The sequence below is a fragment of the Eulemur rufifrons genome, chromosome 8 (genome assembly GCF_041146395.1).
Source record: "Eulemur rufifrons isolate Redbay chromosome 8, OSU_ERuf_1, whole genome shotgun sequence".
In the NCBI taxonomy this organism is placed as follows: domain Eukaryota; kingdom Metazoa; phylum Chordata; class Mammalia; order Primates; family Lemuridae; genus Eulemur; species Eulemur rufifrons.
In genome coordinates this window covers 82,782,103-82,809,435 of record NC_090990.1, presented here as the reverse complement: position 1 = coordinate 82,809,435, position 27,333 = coordinate 82,782,103, and the positions used below count along the sequence as shown (strand labels likewise).

At 36.7% G+C, this 27,333-nt stretch overlaps 1 protein-coding gene across 1 annotated transcript in view; it reads right to left on the bottom strand.

Moving 5' to 3' along the window:
* MROH9 (maestro heat like repeat family member 9) overlaps positions 1–27,333 on the bottom strand; it is a 60,384-nt gene that overhangs the window by 9,271 nt on the left and 23,780 nt on the right. Inside the window, exons 6-8 of the mRNA XM_069478330.1 lie at positions 19,304–19,439; positions 12,108–12,223; positions 2,004–2,153 (exon numbers count right to left, since the gene is read on the bottom strand). Coding sequence (XP_069334431.1) covers positions 2,004–2,153; positions 12,108–12,223; positions 19,304–19,439 — 402 coding nt within the window. The remainder of the gene's footprint in view (positions 1–2,003; positions 2,154–12,107; positions 12,224–19,303; positions 19,440–27,333) is intronic.

Here is a 27,333-nt window from a genome sequence, read left to right as displayed (position 1 = left end):
TTTATGTTGGGAGGGTAGAATTCATTATATAAGACATATAAGCTCAGTATAGAAAAATATAAGAGTAATTCAAGTGTTTGCAAAAGAAAATCAAAACAATGGGACAGAATACAACAGAATGCAACTACAGTATGCACTTCAAAAAAAATTTTCTGAAAATTAAAGCAGTCTTGAATCTGTTCACTGAAGAGATGAACCATGTATCAGAGGAATGACCCAGAATGGTAAACACTAAGCCATAATCTTGCAAATTCTACTCGTAGGTCCCATCTTAGTTTTATTTTTACCCCTTTTTACTCATTCTTGAACAAGGAAAGTTCTTCCTAGATCTGGAATTTGTCTCAAATCAATAGTTATGTATTCAACATCAAAATTAATCCACCCAGATCAGCTCACTTCTTATTTTGAAAATACTCCCCAAAGATTATAAACTGAAAAGTTAGTTGATGTAAATTGATGTTACTCTATAGTTGTATCATATAAAATTCAGTTGTCTGTACACAACCTTATACTGCCAACAAAAGAAAAAAAATAATGAGAATGGTAAGGGGCAGAAAAGGAAAGGGAGGGGTTTGATAAAGAATACAAAATTACAGGTGGATAGGAAGAATACGTTCTGCTCTGCAGAATGCTCCTGTCTACTCCTATCTGCAGAAGCATTGGGAGTTTGTATGAAGCATCACTTCCCTTTTTCTGCTGTCTGAATTTGAGTAAAAGCTCTCAACTTATTTTCAGTCTCCTTACACTGGTGTGTCAAGAGATGGAACTGGGAGTTCAGCCCTCCTGTCACCATTGGGACTGGTTTCATGTCTGTGACCTATGCGTTTGCACAGGGCTCCATGCTCAGTAGGTCTCCTCACTTTATTTAAAGCTCTGCTGTCATCATCTTGAAATTTTTAATAATTTTTTTCTTTGGGCTTGTGATTTTTAAGTCAAGTCCCATGGGACAATGAAGCACTGGGGATACTTGCAATATATGAGGCTGCCATTTTTCTTCCAGCCCCATTCCCATGTAGTGTTTCACTGTGCCGTTTGTGTGCAGAGTTCCAGTGGATCCATCATGAAGAGAGTTCAGTGGGAAAACAAACTGAGTACAACATAAGCATCTTATTGAAACTGCAACCATTTAGTACAGAAATGATGACACAGAAAGAAAGAGAAAGATAGGGCAACCCATTAATCTTTTTGCTTTCAGTCTTTTCTTAATCATCAATAAGCTGAAGGTAGAGAATGCAGGTAGGACATGTGAATGACAAGAAATGAATGAGATAAAAACAGTTGAATTAGTTTTGTGCAGTGTTCCCACTCCTTGGTAAGAATGAAATGCATATGCATATGTGAATTACAAAATACAAATTGCATTATTTTGGTGATTCTGCATATGAATTAAGTGCTCTTATTTTACATTTATAATTGGTATTGCACAATATAAATGTGTATAGTAAAATTTGGGCTAAAAAATTAAAATTTTAGGTTTTTTTTTTACTTAGAAAGTCATTAAATAGCAAATAAAACTCCATGAAGATGGGTTGGGGGACTATGGAGGAAAAAAAAAAAAAACTTCATGTGCTTGCATATTTAATGACAATTTTTTCTATGTTGTGAAAAGGAAGACCCATATTTCTTTTTCCACTGAACTCCACAAATTATGTCACCAGCCCTACACCAAGCTGAGGAGTCTTGAAAACTTTCCTTCAAGGCTACACAGGGGATTTCCATTACATCTGTACTATTTTATTATTAATGTATTTCTTTAAAAATATAAAGCAAATGTAGCAAAATATTATGATTTAATATGATTGGTAGGTGAATATTTGTTATATTATTCTCTAAAATTTTCTGTATGCTTAAAATATTTCACACAAAAAGCTTCATTTTATTGAAGTGATATAATGAACAATGGCAAGCAATAGGTATGAAAAGAAGTAGGCATATAACAAAGGCAGTAAGTGCATTTTAGAGAGCAAACCCTGTGTTCCCCTGCTCATTGTCACGTATCTTACCATGGTGACCTTCTGGGCATAGTATTCCAGAGTCAGTTTCAATATGGATGCTGCATCAGATGCAATTTTATAATCAAAGGCAGAGAGTTTCTTCAGGAGACTCCACACAAAGTCATTCAGCAAGGAGGGGAGTAAAGTTTGTCCTATTCTCTGCAACCAAAAAAGAGAGTCATGACATCAGGCCTTACTGACCCCCACATAAGAAAGAAAGCTAAACTCAGACATTGTGGGTAAGAGCTCCAGGGCCAGGTGGGGCTCCACGACTTCTGTGCCTCTTATGCCCCTTTGCCTTTGTGGGCCCCTTCTGCTATTAAAAAAGTATTAAAAAATATATTTTACAACAGTGTTGGTGTAACAATGACTAGAATCCAAGTGGAATTATACTTAGTTTTTCTTCTGATTTTAAAGCAATTCAACTGTTCAAATATCATTATGAACTTCTTCACCTTTGGGAATGAGTTTCCTCAGATCAGAAACGAACATGGTTAGTAGAAGATGCAGGAGGAGATGGGATGAGAAAGTCAAGGTGACTCAAAGGCATGGACTTTTCTCTTTCTCAGAAAGGGATCAGGAAGCAGAAAGAGATAAAAGGCTTACATGTGCATGATTGAGGTACAAGAACTACAGTTCAAACAATCCCTTTTAAAAGTTAGAGAAATATCCATGGATCATAAAATTTGAACACAGAGGGGCTAAATGACAGCTGAGAAAAACTGCCAGCCAGTGTGTCTCTGCAAGAAAGACAGATTTTAGATGAAAGTCAAAAAAATAAACAGGCAGACAAACACAGATCAGATGACGGTCAGAAGGAAAGGTGCCTGAAACTACAGGAGATTCCACGGGAAGACTTTGTAGAACAGAACTGGAAGGAGAAAGGCACCAGCAGGGTCTAAACCCTGAGAGGCTTGGAGACCAGTGACAGGGTAGGTGAAGTGGTTAAATTTCCCCTCCCTTGCATCTTGGACTGCCGGTGGGCTCCTGAGTTGCAGGAGAGACCTTCTAACACAAGCTGAGAGACAGCTGCTGCCAGTGAGCAGTGAGGCTCTTGCGGACAGGGCACCAGGCTCCCAGCTCCCTCAGGGCACCTCCCGCCCCACAGACCCCAGTGCCATATTGCTTCATGCCCCCCTTCCCCTTCCCTACCCTCAGCTGCTGAGAGAGACAATGTAGCCACCACCCTAAGGCATCTGTGGGAAACAGGACCTTTCCTTTTGGGGCTGTACAGTGGAGTGAGGGATACTTAGACTGTGAGCTCCCTAGCCACCAGCTCTCCCAGGTGCTGCTTGCTTGGTGACTCCAGCAGAGCAGGACAAATCCTGAGGCAGAGAGACATTGATCAAGCTTGGGCATCCTGTTGACTTGAGACCAGCACTACTCTCCCTGGCAGGGTCAGGAATTGATCTCCAGGCCTGGGGGATAGGCCTGCAGGCCAGATTCCATACACCCAGGTCTCAATTCTATTGCCTGGGGGCACAGAAAGGATATTTGTGAACTAATCTGTTGAGGAGTATGTGACTTCAGGGGCAGATCAGAGTAGGTCCTAGCCGCAGTGTGCTTGAGGGGAAACCCTCCTCCCATGAGAGAGCTGTGATCTCAGGTCAGGCTGCGATCCTGGGCAGAGAACCTCCTGGCTCGCATCACAGTCAAGAGACATCCACTGGCTTGAGGTCTTGCCTGCTGGAAGAGGCCAGGACAAACTTCAGAATAGGGGAAGGTGGAAGGAGTGAAGCCTGCACCAGACTGCAGGTCTCAGACAACCCCACCTCCACACCCAGACTTTTTGGCTGAGTGGGGCCATTTCAGCCTCTCCCTAGCAGCTTTATCCAGAAGCAGAAAACAGATATTTGACCCCTGCTAACAGCATTTATGGAGCTTGAGGGCAGACTCACTCAACCCAGCTCCACCCGGCCTGACTCCCTCCACCTTCCCCCACTGAAGAGTAGGATAAGGACACACCTGGAAGTCTCAGGGCCTAACCCACCACCTGAGGCACGAGAGTGCCTCTCCAGAGGAATGAGAGCTGGTTACAGGACAACATTGTGGCTTGCTCCTCCCAGAAAGCCCACCTACTGACAAGGAGATCAACTTGAACAACCTTTTACTGCATCTACTGACTCATCATACAGAGTGTGGTTGAATCTCACCCACAAACAGCACCTATTGGCTCACAGACTAAATGGGCATGTCATTATCTAAACAAAAATCTAAAGGTAAGAAGCAACAGCTGCTCCAGATGGGAAGTAATCAGTGAAAGAACTTTAGAAGCATGAAGAATCAAATAGAAATCACACCCTCAAAGGGGAACACCAGATCTCTAGCAATGGATATCAACCAAATTCAGAATACTAAAATGACAGAAGAACAAATTTGAAAAAGGATGGTAAGAAAACTCAATGATATGCAAGAGAAAATGGATAGCCAACACAAAGAAACCACAAAAAAGATCCAGGACTTGGAAGAAAAATTCACTGAAGAAATTGAAATATTAAAGAAAAATCAAACAGAACTTCTGGAAATGAAGAATTTATTCAAGGAATTACAAAACACAGTGGAAAGCCTCAAGAAAAGGTTGGATCAAACAAAAGAAAGAATCTCAGGGATTGACGATAACACCTTTCAATCAAATAAGCTAGTTGCAGAGATAGAGCAGAGAGATAAGAGAAAAGAGCAAAGCATACAAGAAATGTGGGACTATGTGAAGAAGACTAACATGAGAATTATAGGCATGCTTGAGGGTAAAGAAGAAAATACACAAGAGTTGGATAAGCTATTTGAGTTTATAATGTAGGAAAATTTCCCAAGACTTGCTAAAAATCTAGATAGCCAGGTACAAGAAGCTCAAAGGACTCCTGGGAGATTCATAGCAAACAGGAAGACACCATGACACATAGTCATCAGACTGGCCAAAATAACCATGAAAGAGGCCCTTCTATGAGCTGTAAGGTGAAAGAAGCAGGTAACCTACAAGGAAAACCCATAAGAATAATAGCATATTTCTCAATTGAGACCTTACAAGCAAGAAGAGTCTGGGGCCCCATTCTCACTCTTCTCAAACAGAATAATGACCAGCCTAGAATCTCATACCCTGCAAAACTAAGTTTCTTATATGAAGCAGAAATAAAGACCTTCTCAGATAAGCAAAGACTGAGGGAATTCATCAAGACAAGACCTGCTTTCCAGGAAGTACTCAAAACAGTGTAACATGCAGATCAGCACAATAAACACTCACCAATGTAAAATCATCCAAAAGATAAAGTTCAAAGGCCAGATACCCCAATGACTCAAGAGAGAAAACAAAGCAACAAGATCAACTAAACAGGATGAACAGAAATCTGCCTCACTTATCAATTCTTTCAATAAATGTGAATGGCTTCAACTGCCCACTAAAGAGACATAGGCTGTCCAAATGGATAAACATACACAAACCAAGTATCTGCTGTCCGCAGGAAACACGTCTACCCACAAGGATGCATTCAGACTCAAGGGGAAAGGATGGAAAACAATATTTAAAGCAAATGGAAGCCAAAAGAAAGCTGGTTTGGCAGTTCTGAGTTCAGATAACTTAGTCTTCAAATCAGCAAAAGTAATGAAATACAAAGATGGTTATTATGTAATGGTGAAGGGTACAATTCAACAAGAAGACATAACAATTCTAAATATTTATGTACCTGATTCATGTGCACCCAGATTCATAAAGCAAATCCTACTTGATCTAAACAAATTAATAAACAGCAACACTGTAATATCTGGGGACTTCAACACCCCTCTGACAGAACAGGAAAGATCCTGACAAACAGAAAATAAAGAAACAATGGACTTAAACATAAGTCTAGAACAAATGGGCCTGACTGACATTTACAGAACATTTTACCCCAAAACTACTAAGTATATGTTTTTCTCATAAGCTCATGGAACATTCTCTAAGATTGACCATACCCTAGACCACAAATCATGTTTCCACAAATTAAAAAATATAGAAATTATACCATGAACTTCTCAGACCACAGTGGAATAAAATTAGAAATCAACTCAAACAGAAACTCTCATCTTATACAAAGTCATGGAAAATAAACAACCTTCTACTGAATGATTATTGTGTTAAGAAGGAAATCAAGATGGAAATCAAAAGATTTTTTGAACCAAATGATAAAAGAGATACAAATTATCAAAATCTGTGGGACACAGCTAAAGCAGTCCTGAGAGGAAAGTTTATATCCATAAATGCCTACATCCAAAATACAGAAAGATCACAAATTAGCAATCTAATGAATCATCTAAAAGAACTGGAAAAGGATGAGCAAACCAACCCCAAACCCAGCAGAAGAAAAGAAATAGCAAAGATCAGAGCAGAACTAAATGACTAAATAAAATTTATAACAAAAAAAAACTATATGGAAGATTAATAAAACAAAAAGTTGGTTCTTTGAATAAATAAACAAAATTGACATGCCTCTTGCTAGATTAATGAGAAACAGAAAATAAAGGACTCTAAGAAGCTCCATCAGGAATGAAAAAGGAGAAATTACAATTGATACCACAGAAATACAAAATGCCATCTATGAATACTATAAAAACCTCTATGCACATAAACTTGAAAAAGTGGAGGAAATGGACAAATTCTTAGAAACACACACCCTCCCCAGCCTCAATCAGGACAAAATAGAATTCCTGAACAGACCAATATCAAGTTCTAAAATTGAAGTAGCAATAAAAAATCTTCCTAAAAATAAGAGTCCTGAACCAGATTGTTTCATGCCTGAATTTTACCAGACATACAAAGAATAACTGGTGCCTATCTTGAAGAAATTATTCCACAGCACTGAAAAGTAAGGAATCCTCCCCAACATGTTTTATGAAGCCAACATAACCCTGATACCAAAACCAGGAAAGAACACAACAATAAAAGAAAACTACAGATCAATATCCCTTATGAATAGAGATGCAAAAATTCTCAAAAAAATCGTAGCAAACTGAATTCAGGTGCTTATCAAAAAAATAATCCATCACAACCAAGTGGGCTTCATCCCAGAGATGCAGGGATGGTTCAACATACACAAATCTATAAATGTAATTCACCAAATAAATAGAAGTAAAAATAAAGACCATATGATCCTTTCAATGGGTACAGAACAAGCATTCAGCAAAATTCAGCACCCTTTTATGATAATAATGCTTAACAAAATAGGAATAGATGAGACTTACCTAAAAATGATTCAAGCCATATATAACAAACCACAGCCAACATCACACCAAATGGGGAAAAATTGAAAGCATTCCCACTTAGAACTGGAACCAGACAAGGTTTCCCTCTATCACCACTTCTATCCAACATAATGCGGGAAGTCCTGGCCAGAGCAATCAGGTAAGAGAAGGAAATCAAGAGCATCCAAATCGGGGCAGAAGGGGTCAAATTATCACTCTTTGCTGATGAGATAATCTCATATCTAGAAAACCCCAAGATTCTGCCATGAGACTACTGGAATTGATAAATAAATTCAGCAAAGTCTCAGGTTACAAAATCTATGTACAGAAATCAGTAGCATTCTTAAATGCCAACAACAGTCAAACTGAGAATCAAATCAAAGACTCAATATCCTTCACAATAGAAACAAAGAAAATAAAATACCTAGGAACATATTTAACTAAGGAGGTGAAAGACCTCTACAGGTAGAACTACAAATCACTGAGGAAGGAAATAGCAGAGGATGTAAACAGGTGGAAAACCATACTATGCTCATTCCTTGGCAGGGTCAACATTGTTAAAATGAAGTTCTGACTGGGGGGGGGGATGGGGTGGGGGGAGGGGAGGAGTGCACACTTACATGATGAGAGTGATGTGCACTGTCTAGGGAATGGACACAGCTAAAGCTCAGACTCGGGGGGATGGGGAGGCATGGGCAATGTATATAGCCTGATCTTTTCTACCCCCTTAATGAGCTGAAAAACAAACAAAAAATAAAAAAAAATGTCTATACTACTCAAAGTGATCTACAGATTCAATGTACTCCCTATTAAAATACCTACATTATTTTGCAGATCTAGAAAAAATAATTCCACGCTTCATATAGAACCAGAAAAGAACCCATATAGCAAAAGCAATTTTAAGTAAAAAGAACAAATTGGGAGGCCTTAATTTATCAGACATCAAGCTATGCTACAAGGCTTTAGTAACTAAAACAGCATGGTACTGGCACAAGAAACAGGGACATAGACCAATGGAACAGAACTGAGAACCCAGATATAAAACCATCCTCATATAACGATCTAATCTTTGACAAAGAAGAAAAAAAACATACACTGGGGAAAAGAATCCTTATTCAATGAATGGTACTGGGAAATTGGATAGCCACATGTAGAAGACTGAAGCAGGATCCTTACCTTTCACCTCTCACAAAAATCGACTCACAGTGGATAACAGTCTTAAACCCTAGGCATGAAACTATAAGAATTCTAGAAGAAAATGTTGGAAAATCTCTTACAGACATTGGCCTAGGCAAAGAATTTATGAAGAAGACCCCCAAGGCAATCACAGCAACAACAAAAATAAACAAATGGGACCTGATCAAATTAAAAAGCTTCTGCATAGCCAAGTAAACTGTCACAAGGGCAAACAGACAACCTACAGAATGGGAGAAAATATTCGCATGCTAAACATCTGATAAATGGCTGATAACTACAATCTATATAGAACTCAGGAAAATCAGCAAGATAAAAAATCAAACAACCCTATCAAAAAGTGGGCAAAGGGCATGAATAGAAAGTTTTCAAAAGAAGATAGACTAATGGCCAGCAAACATGAAAAGATGGTCAACATCTCTAATCATCAGGGAAATGCAAATCAAAACCACAATGAGATATCACTTATCTTCAGTGAGAATGGCCTTTATCAAAAAGTCTCAAATCAATAAGTGTTGGTGTCGATGTGAAGAGATAGGAACATTCACACACTGCTTGTGGGACTGCAAATTAGTAGAACCTCTGCAGAAAGTAATATGGAGATACCTCAAAGAGCTACAAGTAGAACTACTATTTGATCCAGCAATTCTATTACTGAGTATCTCCCCAAAGGAACAAAAGACATTCTACAAAGAGACATCTGCACTTGAATGTTTATAGCAGCCCAATTCACAATTGCAAAGATGTGGAAACAACTCAAGTGCCCATCAATACATGAGTGGATTAATAAAATGTGGCATATGGATACCATGGAGTTCTACTTAGCCACAAAAAATAATGGTGATCTAGCACCTTTTGTATTATCCTCGATAGAGCTGGAGCCCATTCTACTAAGTGAAGTGCCCCAAGAATGGAAAAACAAGCACCACATGTACTCACCATCAAATCGGTATTAACTGATCAACACTTAAGTGCACATATAGTAGTAACAGTCATCGGGTGTCTGGCAGATGGGAGGGGGCAGAAGGGATGGGTATGTACACACTTAATGGGTGCAGTATGCACCGTCTGGGGATGGACACGCTTGAAACTCTAAATCAGGTGGGACAAAGGCAATATATGTAACCTAAACATTTGTACCACCGTAATATGCTGAAATAAAAAACTTTAAAAATAAAATAAAATTTGAACATAATTACATGACTATGGATCTCTCAGTTAATGGAAGATGAATGAGCCAAATTTTGTCTTTTTTGCCTTTACATGAAAACAAAGTTACTCTCCTAAGTGCAAAAGGTACTCAATATCACCAATAGTGCTTTTTTGCATCCTCTTTAAAAGGATAGAGTATTGCTATTTTTTGTCAACAGGTAAGAACTGAGGTCTTAGTGAGAATGGATGGCCAGCAGCACCTGTCCCCTTGGGCCAAGGGGTGAGAGATGGTAGTCTTGGAAAGCTATGGAAGAAAACTAAAATATGGTAACCCAGGCTTAGTGAGGTGGACTGGATATCATAAATAGTTTGCCCTACTTTAAGAAAGATTTAATTATATAAGATGCTAAATTTAACAAAATCATTGGATGAGGGAATATTCTTTTTGAATAATTGTTTACTCAACAAAAACATTTTACTTTCATATATATCTAAAAGTTGTAGAAGCAATTCCCAGTGAAACTTGGAGCTAGAGTTAAAAGTTTCTGTCTTATAAAGGTGCAGCAATGACAGTAGATTACATCAAAGGATAGAGTTTATTTTATAAAATATGATCTACACCTAACTCTCCAGGAATACGTCAATCACATAGGATCAGCTGGACTCCCTAGAGGTCCCCTTTATCTCCTCTTGGTTCTTACTATCACGCTATGTTGTTACATGTTCTTGATGCTACTTGTTTTAATTTCAGCGTAGTGTAATGTTAACTTGACATTCCACAATTTGTTATTTATTCCTTTATGTTTGACTTACACTCTTTTTTAAAGCCTCACATCTATGAAGAAATTCTTCTCATAAATAGATGTATTACTTTGAGTTATTTCTTTTTATAAATCCATGAATGAGATTAATAGTTTATTGGGCATGAACTTTTTTTTTTTTAGTTAATGACACTTTCATGACTCTCTGTGGATCCTTTACTAGACAGTGTTCTCTCTTATAACTGGTCATTACATAAAAGGAGAGTGCCTTAGTTTGTGAACTGCTTTTTTCTTTCCTAATCCATTCCTTGCATTTAATGGTGTTTTTCTTCCAGCTCCTTTGGCTAACAATCGTGCTGCTTATACTCCTATTTGCATTCTTTGGACTTTGTTTGTGGCTATGGTCCTGTTAGTGTCCTTGCTATAACCTTGGATTCTCTCAACTCACCTGCTCCATCTACTTCTGACAGTCCCACCCTTGGATTGTCCAGCCACTACTCCTGCATACAGAGCTAGCACTGGGCTTGCTTTGGTTGCATAATTGGGAACTAAATAACAGATCATGAACACAAAGACCCAGGGCATCTTCCCCCAAACCTGATTTTTAAACCTGATGGACTTTAACTCAGATGAGAGAGGACACCAACCTGGAGATGGTGATAGTGAGTCCCCCAAACCACCTGGAAGAGGACCTGAGGAAGCTGCCAGGCCTAGGCTCACTGGCCCACTGGCAGCACTCAGGATTTCAATGCCAGGGCACTGGAGTGTGTGGAAGAAGAAAGAAAGGCAAGTAAACCCACACACAGCAGATGCCTGGTTTCTTCGTGAAAACGGACAACTTCATAGTCAACCAGGCTTGTGATTTTTGAGGTGATGTGGATAAGAATAACCCTTGATTTTGGAAAGATGCACCATCAGGCACACAGATATTTAATCTATGTGGTAGTTTTGACCATACAATGTGAGATGTATTGCTTCTGTATCTCCTTAGCCGCCCACAGTTCTAGTGACCTCAGCCATGGGAGGAGAAGGCACTGCTTTATATATGTACATTTAGGAGGAGTCCTTAGACCTTTCCATCCCAAGAAATTCCTAACCTGTAGGGCTTTCCCAGAAGTTTTACTGAGCTCCTGGCTCATTGTGTGTGGCTACAAAGCCATCTGCTGGACAGCCCAACCTCGGCCCCAGGGTGGGTGACTAATTGAGCCTATGGATAAGCTTATGTACTTTGAAGAATGTAGGGGAATATAGAGAGCTGTACAGTCTCCTGGTTTTCTCAAGGATTGGGACAGCATAAAAACTATTTACTTGGTACTGGGGTAAACTATTTTATTGTCTTGTTTTTCATTTAATAGCTCTTTTACACAAAATCTAAGTCACAATGTCATTATGATGTTTGCAGAGTAACTCATGATTGTATCAAAAAGTCTGTTAAGTGGTGGTTTTGTTAATTTTTCTAAATAAGCAGCAAGTCCCCATTTTTAGTGAACTGTTTGTTATTTGTTAGACAAACAAAAAGAAGCATAACTAGGAAATATCTACCTCATGAACATTTTATAAGAATTAAATAGAATAATATAAATTGTTGTATTTGAGAATTATAAGCATTATTCTTATTAATAGAGATGAAAATCAGGAAACCAAATGCTCTATGTATCACTATCCTTTGCTTCACTGAGTTTAAAAAAATGGAAAAATACATATTAAAAATATAAACTTTGTTGAAATAAGTTGCCACTAAGAGTAATAATACATTTGAAACAAAAGCCATAGGATAAAGTGGGGGCTAAGTTACCTGAGAAATCTTATTTTTGTCTTTAAAGCCCTTGGATAGGAATTCTATATCAGAAGAAGAAGGCAGGAGGCAGTTATGTTGATGATGGCTCGGAGGTTTACTTTGTTCAATATCCTCTGTATTAAGAAAAATAGTTTAAAGTTTTTATTTAATCATTGGTTTCTCCTATGGCATTGCTATTATATTTCCAATTTCCTTTTCCTGCCCAATTCTGGAGATGTGAAGTTTTCTGAATATTTAACTCTATGCTCACAGTTTAGTCACATAAAATATTATGATGGCACCGACTCAGAATTTATGAAGTGTTTAGGAGAGGTCATGTGAAATATGAATGAAGGATATAAATAATTTTAGTAGATTGACTAGATAACAATTATATCTAGACCATCAAATGCATTGTTCAGTGCACTGGAAAAGCTAATGCTAAGCTGGAAGGTCTATTGGTGAGATAGCAGATTTGATGGCATTTTGAAAAAAGCTGACGAATAGCATGCCAGGAAAGCCAGAAGCTCTCAGTAAAAGCTTCAGGTACGGATGTCTTTAGTTCCAGACAAAGTGGGTTTTAAATGATTTTGTTTGTTTTGTAATATATTTATGTTGATATAATTGGCATATAACACATTTCAAATGTATAACTTGGTAAGGTTTTTACATGTACATACCCATGAAAGCATACCACAGTAAAATAAAAAAATGAACTTATCCATTGTCTCCAAAAGTTTCCTCATGTCCTTTTGTAACCCCTCACACCTACTCCCTGTACCCGGCCCTTTATTCTAAGACAACCACTAATCTGCTTTTTGTCAACTTTGTATTTTCCTATTTTATATAAGTGAAGTCATATAGTATGTACTATTTTTTTTGTTTGGCTTCTTTCACCCAGAAAAACTATTGAGATTCATCCATGTTGTTGTATGTATCAGTAGTTCATTATTTTTCATTGATGAATACTACTCTATTATATGTAAATGCCACACTCTCTTTATCCATTCACCTACTGATGGACATTTGGGTTGTTTCCAGTTTTTGGCTGTTACCAATAAGAGTTTTATGAACATTCATATGCAAGTAAATGTTTGTATGGATATTTGCTTTGCTTTCTCTCAGGTAAATACAAAGTCATGGAATGACTGAATTATATATGGTAAATGTATGTTTAACTTTTTAGGATACTGCCAAATTATAATACTTTCCAAAGTTGTTATGCAATTTTACATTCCCCTAAGCAATGTATGTGAGTTCCAGTTACTATGCATCCTTAACAAGACATGGTATGATCAGTCTTTTCAATTTTTAACATTCTAATGGTTTTGTAATGCTGTTTCAATGTAGTTTTAATTTAAATTCTTAATTACATACAGAACATTATTTGATGTGCTTTTATGCCATTTGTGCTTCTTTGGTGAAATGACCATTCAAATCTATTTTTAAATATTATTTTTTAAATTTCAAAATATTAAGGGGATACAAATGTTTTTGTTACCTAAATAGCTTTTATAATGCTTTTGTCACAGCTATAAGTGTGCTGATCATCCAAATAGTGTTCATTGTACCAGTTAGGTAGCTTTTTACCCCTCCCACTTCCCATATACCCCCTTATTGATTTTGAACAATTTTTACTTCTTTCTGTGCCCACCAATTAGTTCCAAATTATTAGAGAGTGCATGTGGTGTTTATTTTCCATTCTGGAGATGCTACACTTAGCATAATGGTCTCCAGTTCCATCCAAATTGCTGCAAAAAACACTAATTCATTTACTTTTATGGCTGAGTAATACTTCATGATATGTATATGCCACATTTTGTTAATCCACTCATGAATTGATGGACACTTGTGTTGATTCCACATCTTAGCAAATGTCAGTTGTGCTGTGCTGAACATTAGAGTGCAGGTGTCTTTTTCCTAAAATGACTTCTTTTCCTTTGAGTAGATATCCAGTAGTAGGAATGCAGGATTGAATGGTAGGTCTACTTTTAGTTCTTTGAGAAATCTCCATTCTGTTTTCCATACATGTTGTACTAATTTGTAGTCTCACCAATAATGTATAAGCGTTCTTTCTCTCTGCATCTATCCCAGTATCTATTGTTTTTGGACTTTTTAATAAAAATCATTATAATTGGGGTAAGATATATCTTGTTTTAGTTTTAATTTGCATTTCCCTGATGATTAGTGAGATTGAGAATTTTTCATATGTTTATTGGCCATTCTATCTTCTTTTGGAAAGCTGTTCATGTCTTCTGCCCCCTTTTTAATGGGGTTGTTTGTTTTATTTATTGCTGATTTCCTTGAGTTCTTTGTAAATTCTGGTTATTAGCCCTTTATCAGATGTATAGCTTGTGAACATTTTCTCCCATTCTGTAAGCTATTTGCTCTGTCAATTATTTCCTTAGCTCTCCAGAAGCTTCTCAATTTAATCAAGTTTTATTTGTTTGTTTTTTTTGTTGTGACTGCCATTGGAGTCTTCATAAATCTTTGCCTAGGGGAAAATTCATAGCCTTAAATCAGACATCAAAAAGACAGAAAGATCATAAATCAACAATTTAATGACATGTCTCAAGGAACTAGAAAAAGAAGAGCAAACCACATCCAAAGCCAGCAGAACAAAAGAGATAACTAAGATCAGAGCAGAACTAAACTAAATAGAAAACAGACAACAAAAAATACAATGTATCAATGAAATAAAAAGTTGGTTCTTTGAAAAGATAAACAAAATTGATAGACCTCTTGCTAGATTAACTAGGAATAGAAGAGAAAGAACCAAGATAAGCTCAATCAGAAATGAAAAAGGATATGTGATACCATGGAAATACAAAATATCATCTGTGAATACTATGAAAATATGTATGCACATAAACTAAAAAATGTAGAGGAAATAGACAAATTCCTGGAGGCACACAACCTCCCAAAACTCAATCAGGAAGAAATAGAACTTCTGAACAGACCAAGAATGAGCAACAAGATCAAAGCAGTAATAAAAAAAAGCTTCCAAGAAAAAAAGCCCTGGACCTACAAAAAAGAGCTGGTACCAATACTGTAGAAATTATCTCATAACATCGAGAAGGAGGGAATTCTCCCTAACTCATTCTATGAAGCCAGTATCACCTTGATACCAAAGCCAGGAAAGAACACATTAAAAAAGAAAACTACAGACCAACATTTCTTATGAATATAGATGCAGAAATCCACAAAAAATACTAGCAAACAAAATACAAGAGCACATCAAAAAAATAATTCACCATGACCAAGTGGGTTTCATCCCAGTAATGCAAGGATGGTTCAACATATGAAAGTCACAGAAGCAAAAAGAAAGACCATATGATCATCTCAATATATGCAGATAAAGTATTTGACAAAATTTAGCACCCTTTCATGTTGAAAACCCTCAGCAAACTAGGCATAGATTGAAAATATTTAAAAAGTATAAAAGGCATATATGACAAACCCACAGCCAACATCCTACTGAATGGGGAAAAGTTGAAAGCATTCCTCCTAAGAACTGGAACAAGACAAGGGTGTCCACTGTCACCACTTCAATTCAACATAGTGCTGGAAATCCTAGCCAGAGCATTCAGGAAAGAGAAAGAAATAAAGGTTATCCAAATTGGGAAAGAGGAGGTCAAACTATCACTTTTTGATGATATGGTCTTATGTTTAGAAAACCCCAAAGACTCTAGCAAGAGACTCCTGGAATTCATAAATAAATTCAGCAAAGTCTCAGGGTACAAAATCAACATACATCAATCAGTAGCATTACTATACACCAATAACCATCAAGCTGAGAAGCAAATCAAATACTCAATACCATTCACAATAGCCACAAAGAAAAAAAATACCCAGGAATATACTTAATCAAGGAGGTGAAAGATCTCTACAAAGAGAACAGTGAAACACTGAAGAAAGAAATCACAGATGGCACAAATGAAAAAACATATCATGCTCATGGATCAGTAGAATTCAACATTGTTAAAGTGTCTATGCTACTCAAAGTGATTTACAGATTCAATGCAATACCCATTAAAATCCAACATCATATTTCACAGATCTAGAAAAAATAATACTATGCTTCATTAGAAAAGTGCCTGAATAGCCAAAACAATCTTAAGCAAAAAGAACAAATCTAGAGGCATCACATTACCAGACTTCAAACTATACTATTAATAGTGGGCTATAGTAACCAAAGCAATGTGGCATTGACACAAAAATAGAGACATAGATTGATGGAACAAAACAGGGAACCCGGATATAAAACCATTCACATACGGCCAACTGATTTTTGAGAAAGCAGAAAGCAATATACACTTGGCAAAAGAAGCCCTATTCAATAAATGGTGCAGGGAGAACTGGGTATCCACATGCAGAAGAGTGAAACAGGATCCATATCTCTCGTCAGTCACAAAAATTGATTCAAGATGGATTACAGACTTAAATGTAAGGCAAGAAACCATAAGAATGCTAGAAGAAAATGTTGGCAAAACTCTTACGTTTGTATATTTAAAGTGAGATTCTTATAGGTAGTGTATAGTTCAGTTTTGCTTTTTATTCAGTCTGACAATCTCTGCCTTTTTATTTTATTTGGAACATTTATTTATTGTGATTGGGTTTAAGTCTTTTCTTATTTGTTTTCTACTTTCCCCATCTATTCTTTCTGTTTTTCCTCTTTTTTGCCTTCTTTGGAATTAAATATTTTTTATTATTTCATTTTATCACCATTTTGGCTTATTTTATGTAACTTTGCCATATTATTAATATCTTAGTGGTTGCTTTAGGGTTTATGTGATATATCATTTAACTTATTAAAGTTTACTTCCCAGTGGTAGTTTATAACTTTGTGCCTAGTTGAAGAACCTTAAAACAGTATTTGTACATTTATCCCCTTCAAGCCTTTGTGCCATTGTTGTCACATGTTTTTCTTTTATAGTGTTGTTATTTTTTGCTTTAAACTGCTGATTATGATCTAAAGAGATTTAAATATAAAAGAAAAATTTAATATTTATCTACATAGTTGTAATTTCCAGTGTTCTTCATTCCTTTATGTAAATCTAGATTTTCATCTGGTATTATTTTTTTTTTCTTGAAGGATTTCCTTTAACATTTCTTATACTATAGATTTGCTGGTAATAAATTCTATCAGCTCTTGTATATCTATATATCTATATTTCAAAATACATTTTTTCTGGTAAATAATTCTAGATTGATAGTTCTTTTTTGTTTATAATGTTGCTTCATTGCCTATGGCTTGCATCATTTCTGATGAGAAATTTGCTGTAATCTTTACCTCTCTTCCTCTGCATATAATGTGTTTTTTAAAATTTGGCTCCTTTTTCAGATTTTCTTTTTATCACTAGTTGTAAGCAATTTAATTATGTGTGCCTTGATATTGCTTTCTTCACATTTCTTGTGCTTTCTGAGCTTTGGGGTCTATTAGTTTTAGCTTTTATGAAATTTGAAAAATTTTCAGCCATTATTCTTCAAATATTCTTTCTTTCTTCACTTTCTCACCTTCAGGGACTCAAATTAGACATGTATTAGGCTGACAGATTGTCTCACAGCTCACCGAGGCTCTATTCATTGGTTTCAGTCTTTTTATTTCTGTTTAATTTTTGATAATTATCATTACTAAGCCTGAAAGCTCCCTAACCTTTTTTTCCTGCAATGTCTAATTGCCATTAATCCCTGCCAGAGAGTTTTTCTTCTTAGATATTATAGCTTTTATCTCTAGAGGTTCAATATGGGTCTCTTAGAAGATTTTTCTATGTCTCTACTTAACATGTTCATCATTTCTATTAACTCCTTAAATAAATGGAATATAGTTATTATAATTGTTTTAATGTCCCCATCTACTAATTCTATAATCTGTGCCATTTATGAATAAGTTTTGATTGATTTTTATCCTCATTCTAGGTTGCATTTTCTTGATTTTTTGCATACTTGACATTTTTTTATTGGATATCAAACATTGTTAATTTTAACTTGTTGAGTGCTGAAACTTTTATATTCCTAGAAGTAGTCTTCAGCTTTGTTCTGGTGAGCAATTATAATATTTGGAGGTAATGATCCTTTTATATCTCTTGTTTTTAAACCTTGTTAAATGGTATTAAAACAGTTTAGACTAGGGGTAATTTTTTGTTCTCCCTACTCCCTTACTTGTGCATTATATGAAGTTTTAAATTCCGACTTAGAGGCATAGGCACTATTACCAGCCTTCATGAGCTTACTGTTTTTTTTTTTTTTCTATAATCATTTTTTTTTGTCCCCCAATCCTCAGCCTCAGGCAGTTTCCTAACGTGCATGTTCTCATCGGTACTCTGCTAAATACTTAAAGGGGGCTCTCCATAGGTCTCTGTAGATCTCTGGAGTGTTTTGTGTATGTGTGTGCGTGCACACTCATCTCTGGCCCTCTGCCCTTTAAACTCTAGCTATCTTAATCTCCCTGGACTCCCAATTCTGTCTCTTCAACTTGGTGATACCATTGGGTTATCTTTTTTTGTGCTAGATCTTAGAAACTTACTCTAGATGGTAAGCTCAGGTGGCAATTACAGACCCCACCTCATTTGTTCCTATCTTCTCATCTCTCAAGAATCATTGTCTTCTATTATTTGATTCTAGTGAGCTGAGAACCAAATGTATATCTTAAGGTTGCTTCATGGAAGAGTAAATAGAGTAAATCTGTTCTCTGTTATTATATCTTGGACAAAAGTAGGTGAATACTATAAGTATTTTTAACCTTTATTCTGAGATGCAGGTAAGTTACTTGGAAATAGTTTCAGATCTTGCTTTTATGCTTTGTTAGGCAAGCCATAGCAGCATTCATTTTAGTCTTGGGCTGATTTTTCTCCACCATTAAAGCAATAATCTTCTGAGTATTATTCTATTGGATGCCCCATTAGAGGAAAAATATACCCCATTTTTTAAATTCCATTGGTAACCCCTATCCTTCCCCTGCATTTCTTTACCGATCATTAACACCGAACACTAATCTAAGCATATTAGTTTATAAATCTTGAAGAACCAACTATTATTAGAATTTTTTTGAAAATGGTGAAAACATTAAAAGAAACACATTTTAGAAAATGGAGCTATAGATCTTGGGTAAAGATTTAGAAATTCACAGACGTAGAGTTTTCTTGGGACCCATAAGTAGAATAATTAGGGACAGATTCTTAGTAACCCTTAGAAAGTTGGTGAACCATTCTTACCAGTCTGACACTTTGCAATGCGGAGGAGGTGATACAGTCCCAATGATGCTTGCTGTGTGATTGAGGAATCAGTATAGGAACACAAAAGACACAGCTCTGCTGCCAGGAGACCCAAACAGGGAGCATCAACACTTGTCTAATGGAGAAACAAAGGGAAAATGCATTTGTTATGCATAGTCAACATTGAATATCTGCATCTTATCCTATTATATATCAGACTAGGATTAGAGGATAAACTTCAGAGTTTATAAAATCTGTATTCAAATCCTGGCTCTGTTACTGAGTCTCAATTTCTTCATCTGCGAAATGAAGATAACAAATGACACCTTGTAACCGTTATTGTGAAGGGGGTAAGGGGGTAACATTTATGACAAAAAATTAAGTTTCTAGAAAACTACTTAGAAATAATAGTAATTCCCTAATATTGGTTTCTATTCCATAAATCAGGTAGAAATTTGCAGGTAGCAAATTGCCAGGATATAGGGAAGGGGGATGAGACATGGATTTCCAAAATCTTTAATTGTTCCTTTTTCAAATATGAAACACTTCATATGTCTCTGTAAGTCACTAGGAGAAGTGTGACTTTCTCTCCTGGAATTGCTTAGGGAAATTCAATTTTTTAAATTCAGAGACTTTGCTTCTGATGTCAAAGCTACTACTACAACATTTATACATTTCCTCTTACAACTTCTTTGAAATATGGGCTGCTCAGACATTTAAGTTTTCATCTTTGACTAACTGTTTAGCTAAATCAAATCCAAATAGAGAAGGAGTAGAGAAGTAAAAGAAGAGAGGAGAGGTGTAAGAGACATTTGCTTTTATGAAGGTATGAGTACCCTTTACCAATTTTGTGTGCCTTTCTTTTAAACAAAGAAAGGCTCTGCCCACATGGAAGTTTGGCAAACAGATGGCATGGCCTGCAGGATGTTCTTGTCTCTAAGACAAGTGATTACTTTCCTAGGAAGTTGCTTTGATGATTGGAGCAAGTGCTGGTGGTAAATTCAGATTATAAGTGGAGGGTCCCACAGCCTGCATCTGCTTCTTTCTATGCCCCTCATCTGGCTTGACTCACTCATACCTCTCTCTCTCTTTCTCTCTCTCTTTCTTTCTCTCAAACACACACGCACAGTAATTTCTAAGTAAGAACTCTGAAGTGACCTAGGTCATAGGGCAAGGCCATAACTGAATTGGGATATTGGGAGTGATGGTCTCAGTAGGAGAAGAGAAGATTATAAATCTTATTCTTCTATGGATATTCTCCTTGAATTTTTTTCCACCCATACTTCTTTGTAAGACTGGCTGGGGACTTCCCCTTGTGGAAGACCTATGACTTAGGAGAATTTAGAAATAGACAGTAGTAGCTGACTCTACTTTAGGACCTAGGGAGAAATTCTCTCTTTCCCTGGATATCCTTTTCTTCGGATTTGCATTCCAGGTTTCTTTTTTCTATCTGATGGCAAGATTTTAAAAAACACCCTGTGTATGGGCCTAAGTTAAAAGGGTGAGGAGTTCTCTCTCTCTATCGGGCATGATAGAGGAGGAGCTTCTCAGAGCTTAGATCACAGAAGTGGGACCATATACAGGGGATTGGCCCTAAGATCTTATTGTAATACAGTTTTTGCCTCAAATTTCCTCTCTGATTATCCTTTCTAATGCATTTGTGGATGTATAATCCTTAGCAGGTGTTTTTGTAAATGAAGCCACTAGTGGTTTCCTTCTATGCTGTTTGCCAGACAAGATCTGTCTAGGCTCTAGCAGAGTAGATGTGGCCATGTCTAGATTGCATTTCCACTTACGTTCACCAACTAAAAAGACATTTTTGGGGAGTGGGGCATGACCTAAGATAGGCCAAGAGAGGAGTAAGCAGTGTGGATCGTGGAGCACACTGATTACACCCTGCATTGTCCCTTTGGAAGTGTGTCAGACACAGGTACACCTCCTCAGACACCAGACTGAAAACTTTCAATATGATATACCCTGCTTTTATAGAAAATCTATCCAAGTGCTACAAAAAAGTGAAGTTAAGATCTGGAGAAAAGTAGCTTTTCAGTATTCATTCTTAAATCTAAGTACTCCTGCTTAGTGTTCTGGTTCTTTCCTCCTGAATCCCCTCCTCTTTGTAGATCTGACCTCTCCAGTTCCCTATCTTAACAATAAAGATAGTTTTAAGTGCTAGACTCGAGAGGCAACCACTTCTGAGACTTTTAGATGCTTCTTCTGTAAGTCACCTCTATAGCTCTCTAAACAACGTACCTTCTGTTCTATTTCAACATCAGTTTGGAACATTACCTATCTATTCTTGCTATGATAAATTAGGGTTTAGAACTCAATTCCATCTTTCCATTTTGCCACAATTCTTTCAATAGAGTATATTAGTCATTGTAGTATGTTACTATTTTAAATTCTTCTACTTTTGTGTTTCAATAATACCATAATATTTTTATTTCTTGTTCCCTAAAACAAAGATATCTTGTTGGTCTTCCACCTAATAAGGTAAGTAGTTTGGAGAACTCTTATTTGTCTCCAACTTCCCTCTGTCACGTCTACTTTTTGACAACTATTACCTGTACTCTTTTTTTTTTTGCATTTTTTAATACAATAAAATTTATATATAACATAAAATGTACCATTTAAATTATTTTAAAGTATATAATTCAGTGTATATTGTAAAGTATATAATTTTATATAAGTATCATCACTATCTAGAATTTTTCCATCACCTTAAGTAGGAACCCTCTGCCCATGACACAGACACTCAGACCACCTCACTCTCCCTACTTCCAGCCTCTGGCAACCACAAATATGCTTTTCACCTCTTAGGATTTTCCTATTCTGTTATTTCACATAAATGGAATCACATAATATGCACCTTTTTGTGTCTTACTTCTTTTACTTAGTAGAATGTTTTTAAGGTTTATCCACATTATAGCATATATCAGACTTCATTCCTTTTTTGGCTGAGTAATATGACATTGTATGAATATACCACATTTTGTTTATTCATTCGTATGTTGATGGACATCTGGGTTGTTTCCACTCTTTGGCTACTGTAAATTTTGCTGCAATGAACACTTGTGTGAAAGTTTTTTTATTTTTCTATTTAAGTCTCCCCTGCAAATGTGTACCAGTTTTTGTTTGAACACCTGTTTTAAATTCTTTTGAGTATATATACCTAGGATTCCTGGGCCATATGATAATTCTATATTTAACTTGTTGAAGAACCACTAAACTCTTCCCTGCACTTTTATTTTTGGATTGTTGAGTTCATAGCATTTACGTTGTATTCAGTAACTTATTTATGGTTTTAAGAACTTGGTCTACAGATTAATCCTAAAGGTTGAAAATCAACATGATGTCATTGTGAATAAGTAAAATTGTTTAATGCATAGGCATGCTCATTTTTGTTATATTTCCATTGGGAACATACATGTCTTCTCTATTCTTTTTGAGAATAAGTTCTCATCTGTACCCTGAATTATCTATTTTTTTATTATTTCAGCTTATTATGGGGATACAAAAGTTTAGGTTACATATATTGTCCTTACCCCCCACCCCGAGTCAGAGCTTCAAGCATGTCCATTCCCCAGACAGTGCTCATCGCACTCATTATGTAGGTATACATCCATGCCTCCCCCCACCCACATCTCCCTGACACTCGATTAGTGTTATTCCTAAATGTGCTCTTAGGTGATGATCAGTGAAACCAATTTGTTGGTGAGTACGTGTGATGCTTATTTTTTCATTCTTGGGATACTTCACTTAGTAGAATGGGTTCCAGCTCTATCCAGGAGAACATAAGAGATTCTATGTCGCCATTATTTCTTATAGCTGAGTAACACCCCATGGTATACATATACCACATTTTACTAATCCACTCATGTATTGATGGGCACTTGGGTTGTTTCCACATCTTTGCAATTGTGAATTGTGCTGCTATAAACATTCGGGTGCAGATGTCCTTTTTATAGAATGTCTTTTGTTCTTCTGGGTAGATGCCCAATAATGGGATTGCTGGATCAAATGGCAGTTCTACTTGCATCTGTTTAAGGTATCTCCATATTGCTTTCCATAGAGGTTGCACTCGTTTGCAGTCCCACCAGCAGTGTATGAGTGTTCCTGCCTCTCTGCATCCACACCAACATTTATTGTTATGGGACTTTTTGATAAAGGCCATTCTTACTGGAATTAAGTGATATCTCATTGTGGTTTTGATTTGCATTTCCCTGATGATTAGAGATGTTGAACCTTTTTTCACGTTTCTTGGCCATTCTTTTGTCTTCTTTTGAAAAAGTTCTATTCATATCTTTTGCCCACTTTTTGATAGGGTTGTTTGATTTTTTTCTTGCTGATTTTCCTGAGTTCTAAATAGATTCTTGTTATCAGTCTTTTATTGGATGTGTAGCATGTGAAAATTTTTCCCATCCTGCATGTTGTCTGTTTGCTCTCATGACAGTTTTTTTGGCTGTGCAGAAGCTTTTTAATTTAATCAGGTCCCATTTGTTTATTTTTGTTGTTGCTGTGATTGCCTTGGGGGTCTTCTTCATAAATTCTTTGCCTAGGCCAATGTCTATAAGAGTCTTTTCCACATTTTCTTCTAGAATTCTAATAGTTTCACACCTAAGTTTTAAGTCTGTGATTTGATTTTTGTGAGAGGTGAAAGGTGTGGGTCCTCTTTCAGTCTTCTACATGTGGCTATCCAGTTTTCCCAGCACCATTTATTGAACAAGGAATCTTTTCCCCAGAGTATGTTTTTTTCTGCTTTGTCAAAGATTAGATGGATATCCATATGTAGAAGACTAAAACAGGACACACAGCTCTCACCCCTCACAAAAATCAAATCACGGTGGTTAACAGACTTAAACCTTAGGTCAGAAACTATTAGAATTCTAGAAGAAAATGTAGGTAAGACTCTTACAGACATTGGCCTAGGCAAAGAATTTATGAGGAAGACCCCTAAGGCAATCACAGCAGCAACAAAAATAAATAAATGGGACCTGATCAAATTAAAAAGCTTCTGCACAGCCAAAGAAACAGTCACAAGAGTAAATAGACAACCTACAGAATGGGAAAAAATTTTCGCATACTACACATCAGATAAAGGACTGATAACAAGAATCTATTTAGAACTCAGGAAAATTAGTAAGAAAAAATCGAACAACCCTATCAAAAAGTGGGCAAAGGACATGAATAGAAATTTTTCAAAAGAAGATATAAAAATGGCTAACAAACATATGAAAAAGTGTTCAACATCTCTAATCATCAGGGAAATGCAAATCAAAACCACAATGAGATATCACTTAACTCCAGTGAGAACGGCCTTTATCAAAAAGTCCCAAAACTATACATGTTGGCGTGGGTGTGGAGAGACAGGTACTCTCATACACTGCTGGTGGGACTGTAAACTAGTGCAGCCCCTGTGGAAAGCAATGTGGAGATACCTTAAACAGATTCAAGTAGACCTACCATTCGATCCAGCAATCCCATTACTGGGCATCTACCCAGAAGAACAAAAGTCATTCTATAAAAAAGACACCTGCACCCGAATGTTTATAGCAGCACAATTCACAATCGCAAAAATGTGGAAACAACCCAAATGCCCATCGATTCATGAATGGATTAGCAAAATGTGGTATATGTATACCATGGAATATTACTCAGCTATTAGAAATGATGGCGATATGGCATCTCTTTGGTTCTCCTGGAGTGAGCTGGAACCCATTCTATTAAGTGAAGTATCCCAAGAATGGAAAAACAAGCACCACATGTACTCACCAGCAAACTGGTTTCCCTGAGAGCACATTTGGGATTCACACCAATAGGGTATTGGACAGAGGTCAGGGCTGGGTGGAAGGGATGGGTGTATACCTACTTGATGAGTGCGATGCGCACTGCCTGGGGAATGGACACGTTTGAAGTTCTCTCGGGGGGGGGGGGATGGGGTGGGGGGAGGGGAGGAGTGCACACCTACATGATGAGAGTGATGTGCACTGTCTAGGAAATGGACACAACTAAAGCTCAGACTCGGGGGGATGGGGAGGCATGGGCAATGTATATAGCCTGATCTTTTGTACCCCCTTGATGAGCTGAAAAACAAACAAAATAAAAAGAAAAAAAAAAAAAAAAAAAAAAAAAAGATTAGATGGCTATATGAGGATGATTTTATATCTGGATTCTCAGTTTTGTTCCACTAGTCTGTGTCCCTGTTCTTATGCCAATACCATGCAGTTTTAATAAGCACAGCCTTGTAGTATAGTTTGAAGTCTGGCAAATAAATACCTCCCATTTTGTTCTTATTGACTAAAATGGCTTTTGCTAAATGGGGTCTTCTCTGGTTCTATACAAAGCATAAAATTATTTTTTCTATATCTGTGAAAAATGATGTTGGTAATTTAATAGGGATTGCATTGAATCTGTAGATCACTTTGGGTAGTATAGACATTTTTACAATGTTGATTCTTCCGATCCATGAGCGTGGTATGGTTTTCCACCTGTTTATGTGCTCTGTGATTTCCTTCCTCAGTATTTCATAGTTCTCCCTGTAGAGGTCTTTTACCTCCTTAGTTAAATATATTCCTAGGTATTTTATTTTCTTTGTTGCTATTGTGAAGGGTACTGAGTCCTTAATTTGGTTCTTCGTTTGACTGTTATTGTATGTATGAATGCCTCTGATTTGTGTGTATTGATTTTGTATCCTGAGACTTTACTGAATTCATTTATCAATTCCAGGAGTTTCTTGGTTGAATCCTTGGAGATTTCTAGATATAATATCATATCATCAGCAAAGAGTGAGAGTTTTATCTCTTCTGTCCCTATTTGGACACCCTTGATTCTGCTGTCTTGCCTGATTTCTCTCGCAAGGATTTCCAGCACTATGTTGAAAAGTAATAGGGACAGTGGGCAGCCTTGTTTGGCTTCAGTTCTACGTGGGAATGCTTTCAATTTTTCTCCATTCAATATGATGTTGGCTGTGCATTTTTCATATATGGCTTGTGTTATTTTTAGATAGGCCCCCATCTGTGCCTATTTTATTAAGCATTCTTATCATAAAAGGGTGTTGAATTTTGTCAAATGCTTTTTCTGTGTCTATTGAGAGGATCATATGGTCTTTGTTTTTGTTTCTATTTATGTGATGTTTTACATTTATAGATTTGCGTATGTTGAACCATCCCTGCATCTCTGGGATGAAGCCCACTTGGTTGTGATGGATTATTTTCTTGATAAGCATCTGGATTCGATTTGCTAGGATTTTATTGAGAATTTTTGCATCCATATTCATAAGGGATATTGGTCTGTAGTTTTCTTTTTTTGTTGCATCGTTTCCTGGTTTTGGTATCAATATTATGTTGGCTTCATAAAATGTGTTGGGGAGAATTCCACCATCCTTCTTGATGTTATAGAATAACTTTTGTAGGATAGGCACCAGTTCTTCTTTGTAGGTATGGTAAAATTCGAGTGTGAAACTATCTGGTCTGGGACTTTTCTTTTTGGGAAGGTTTCTTATTGCTGTTTCAATTTCAGTTCTTGATATTTGTCTGTTCAGGAATTCTATTTCTTCCTGGTTGAGCCTAGGGAGGCTGTGTATTTCTAAAAATTTGTCCATTTCCTCCACATTTTCCAGTTTGTGCGTATAAAGGTTTTTGTAGAATTCATACATGATATCTTGTATCTCTGTGGCATCAGCTGTGGTTTCTCCTTTCATGTTCCTAATGGAGGTTATTAGAGATTTTTCTTTTCTGTTCTTGGTTAGTCTAGCCAGAGGCGTGTCAATTTTGTTTATCTTTTCAAAGAACCAACTTTTTGTTTTATTAGTCTCCCGTATGGTTTTTCTGTTGTCCATTTTATTTAGCCCTGATTTGATCTTATTAATTTCTCTCCTTCTGCTGGGTTTGGGGTAGGTCTATTCTTCTTTCTCCAGCTCTTTGAGTCTATTCATTAGGTTGTCTATTTGTAAATTTTCTGTCTTTTGGATATAGGAATTTATGGAAATAAACTTGCCTCCTAGGACTATTTTAGCTGTGTCCCACAGATTT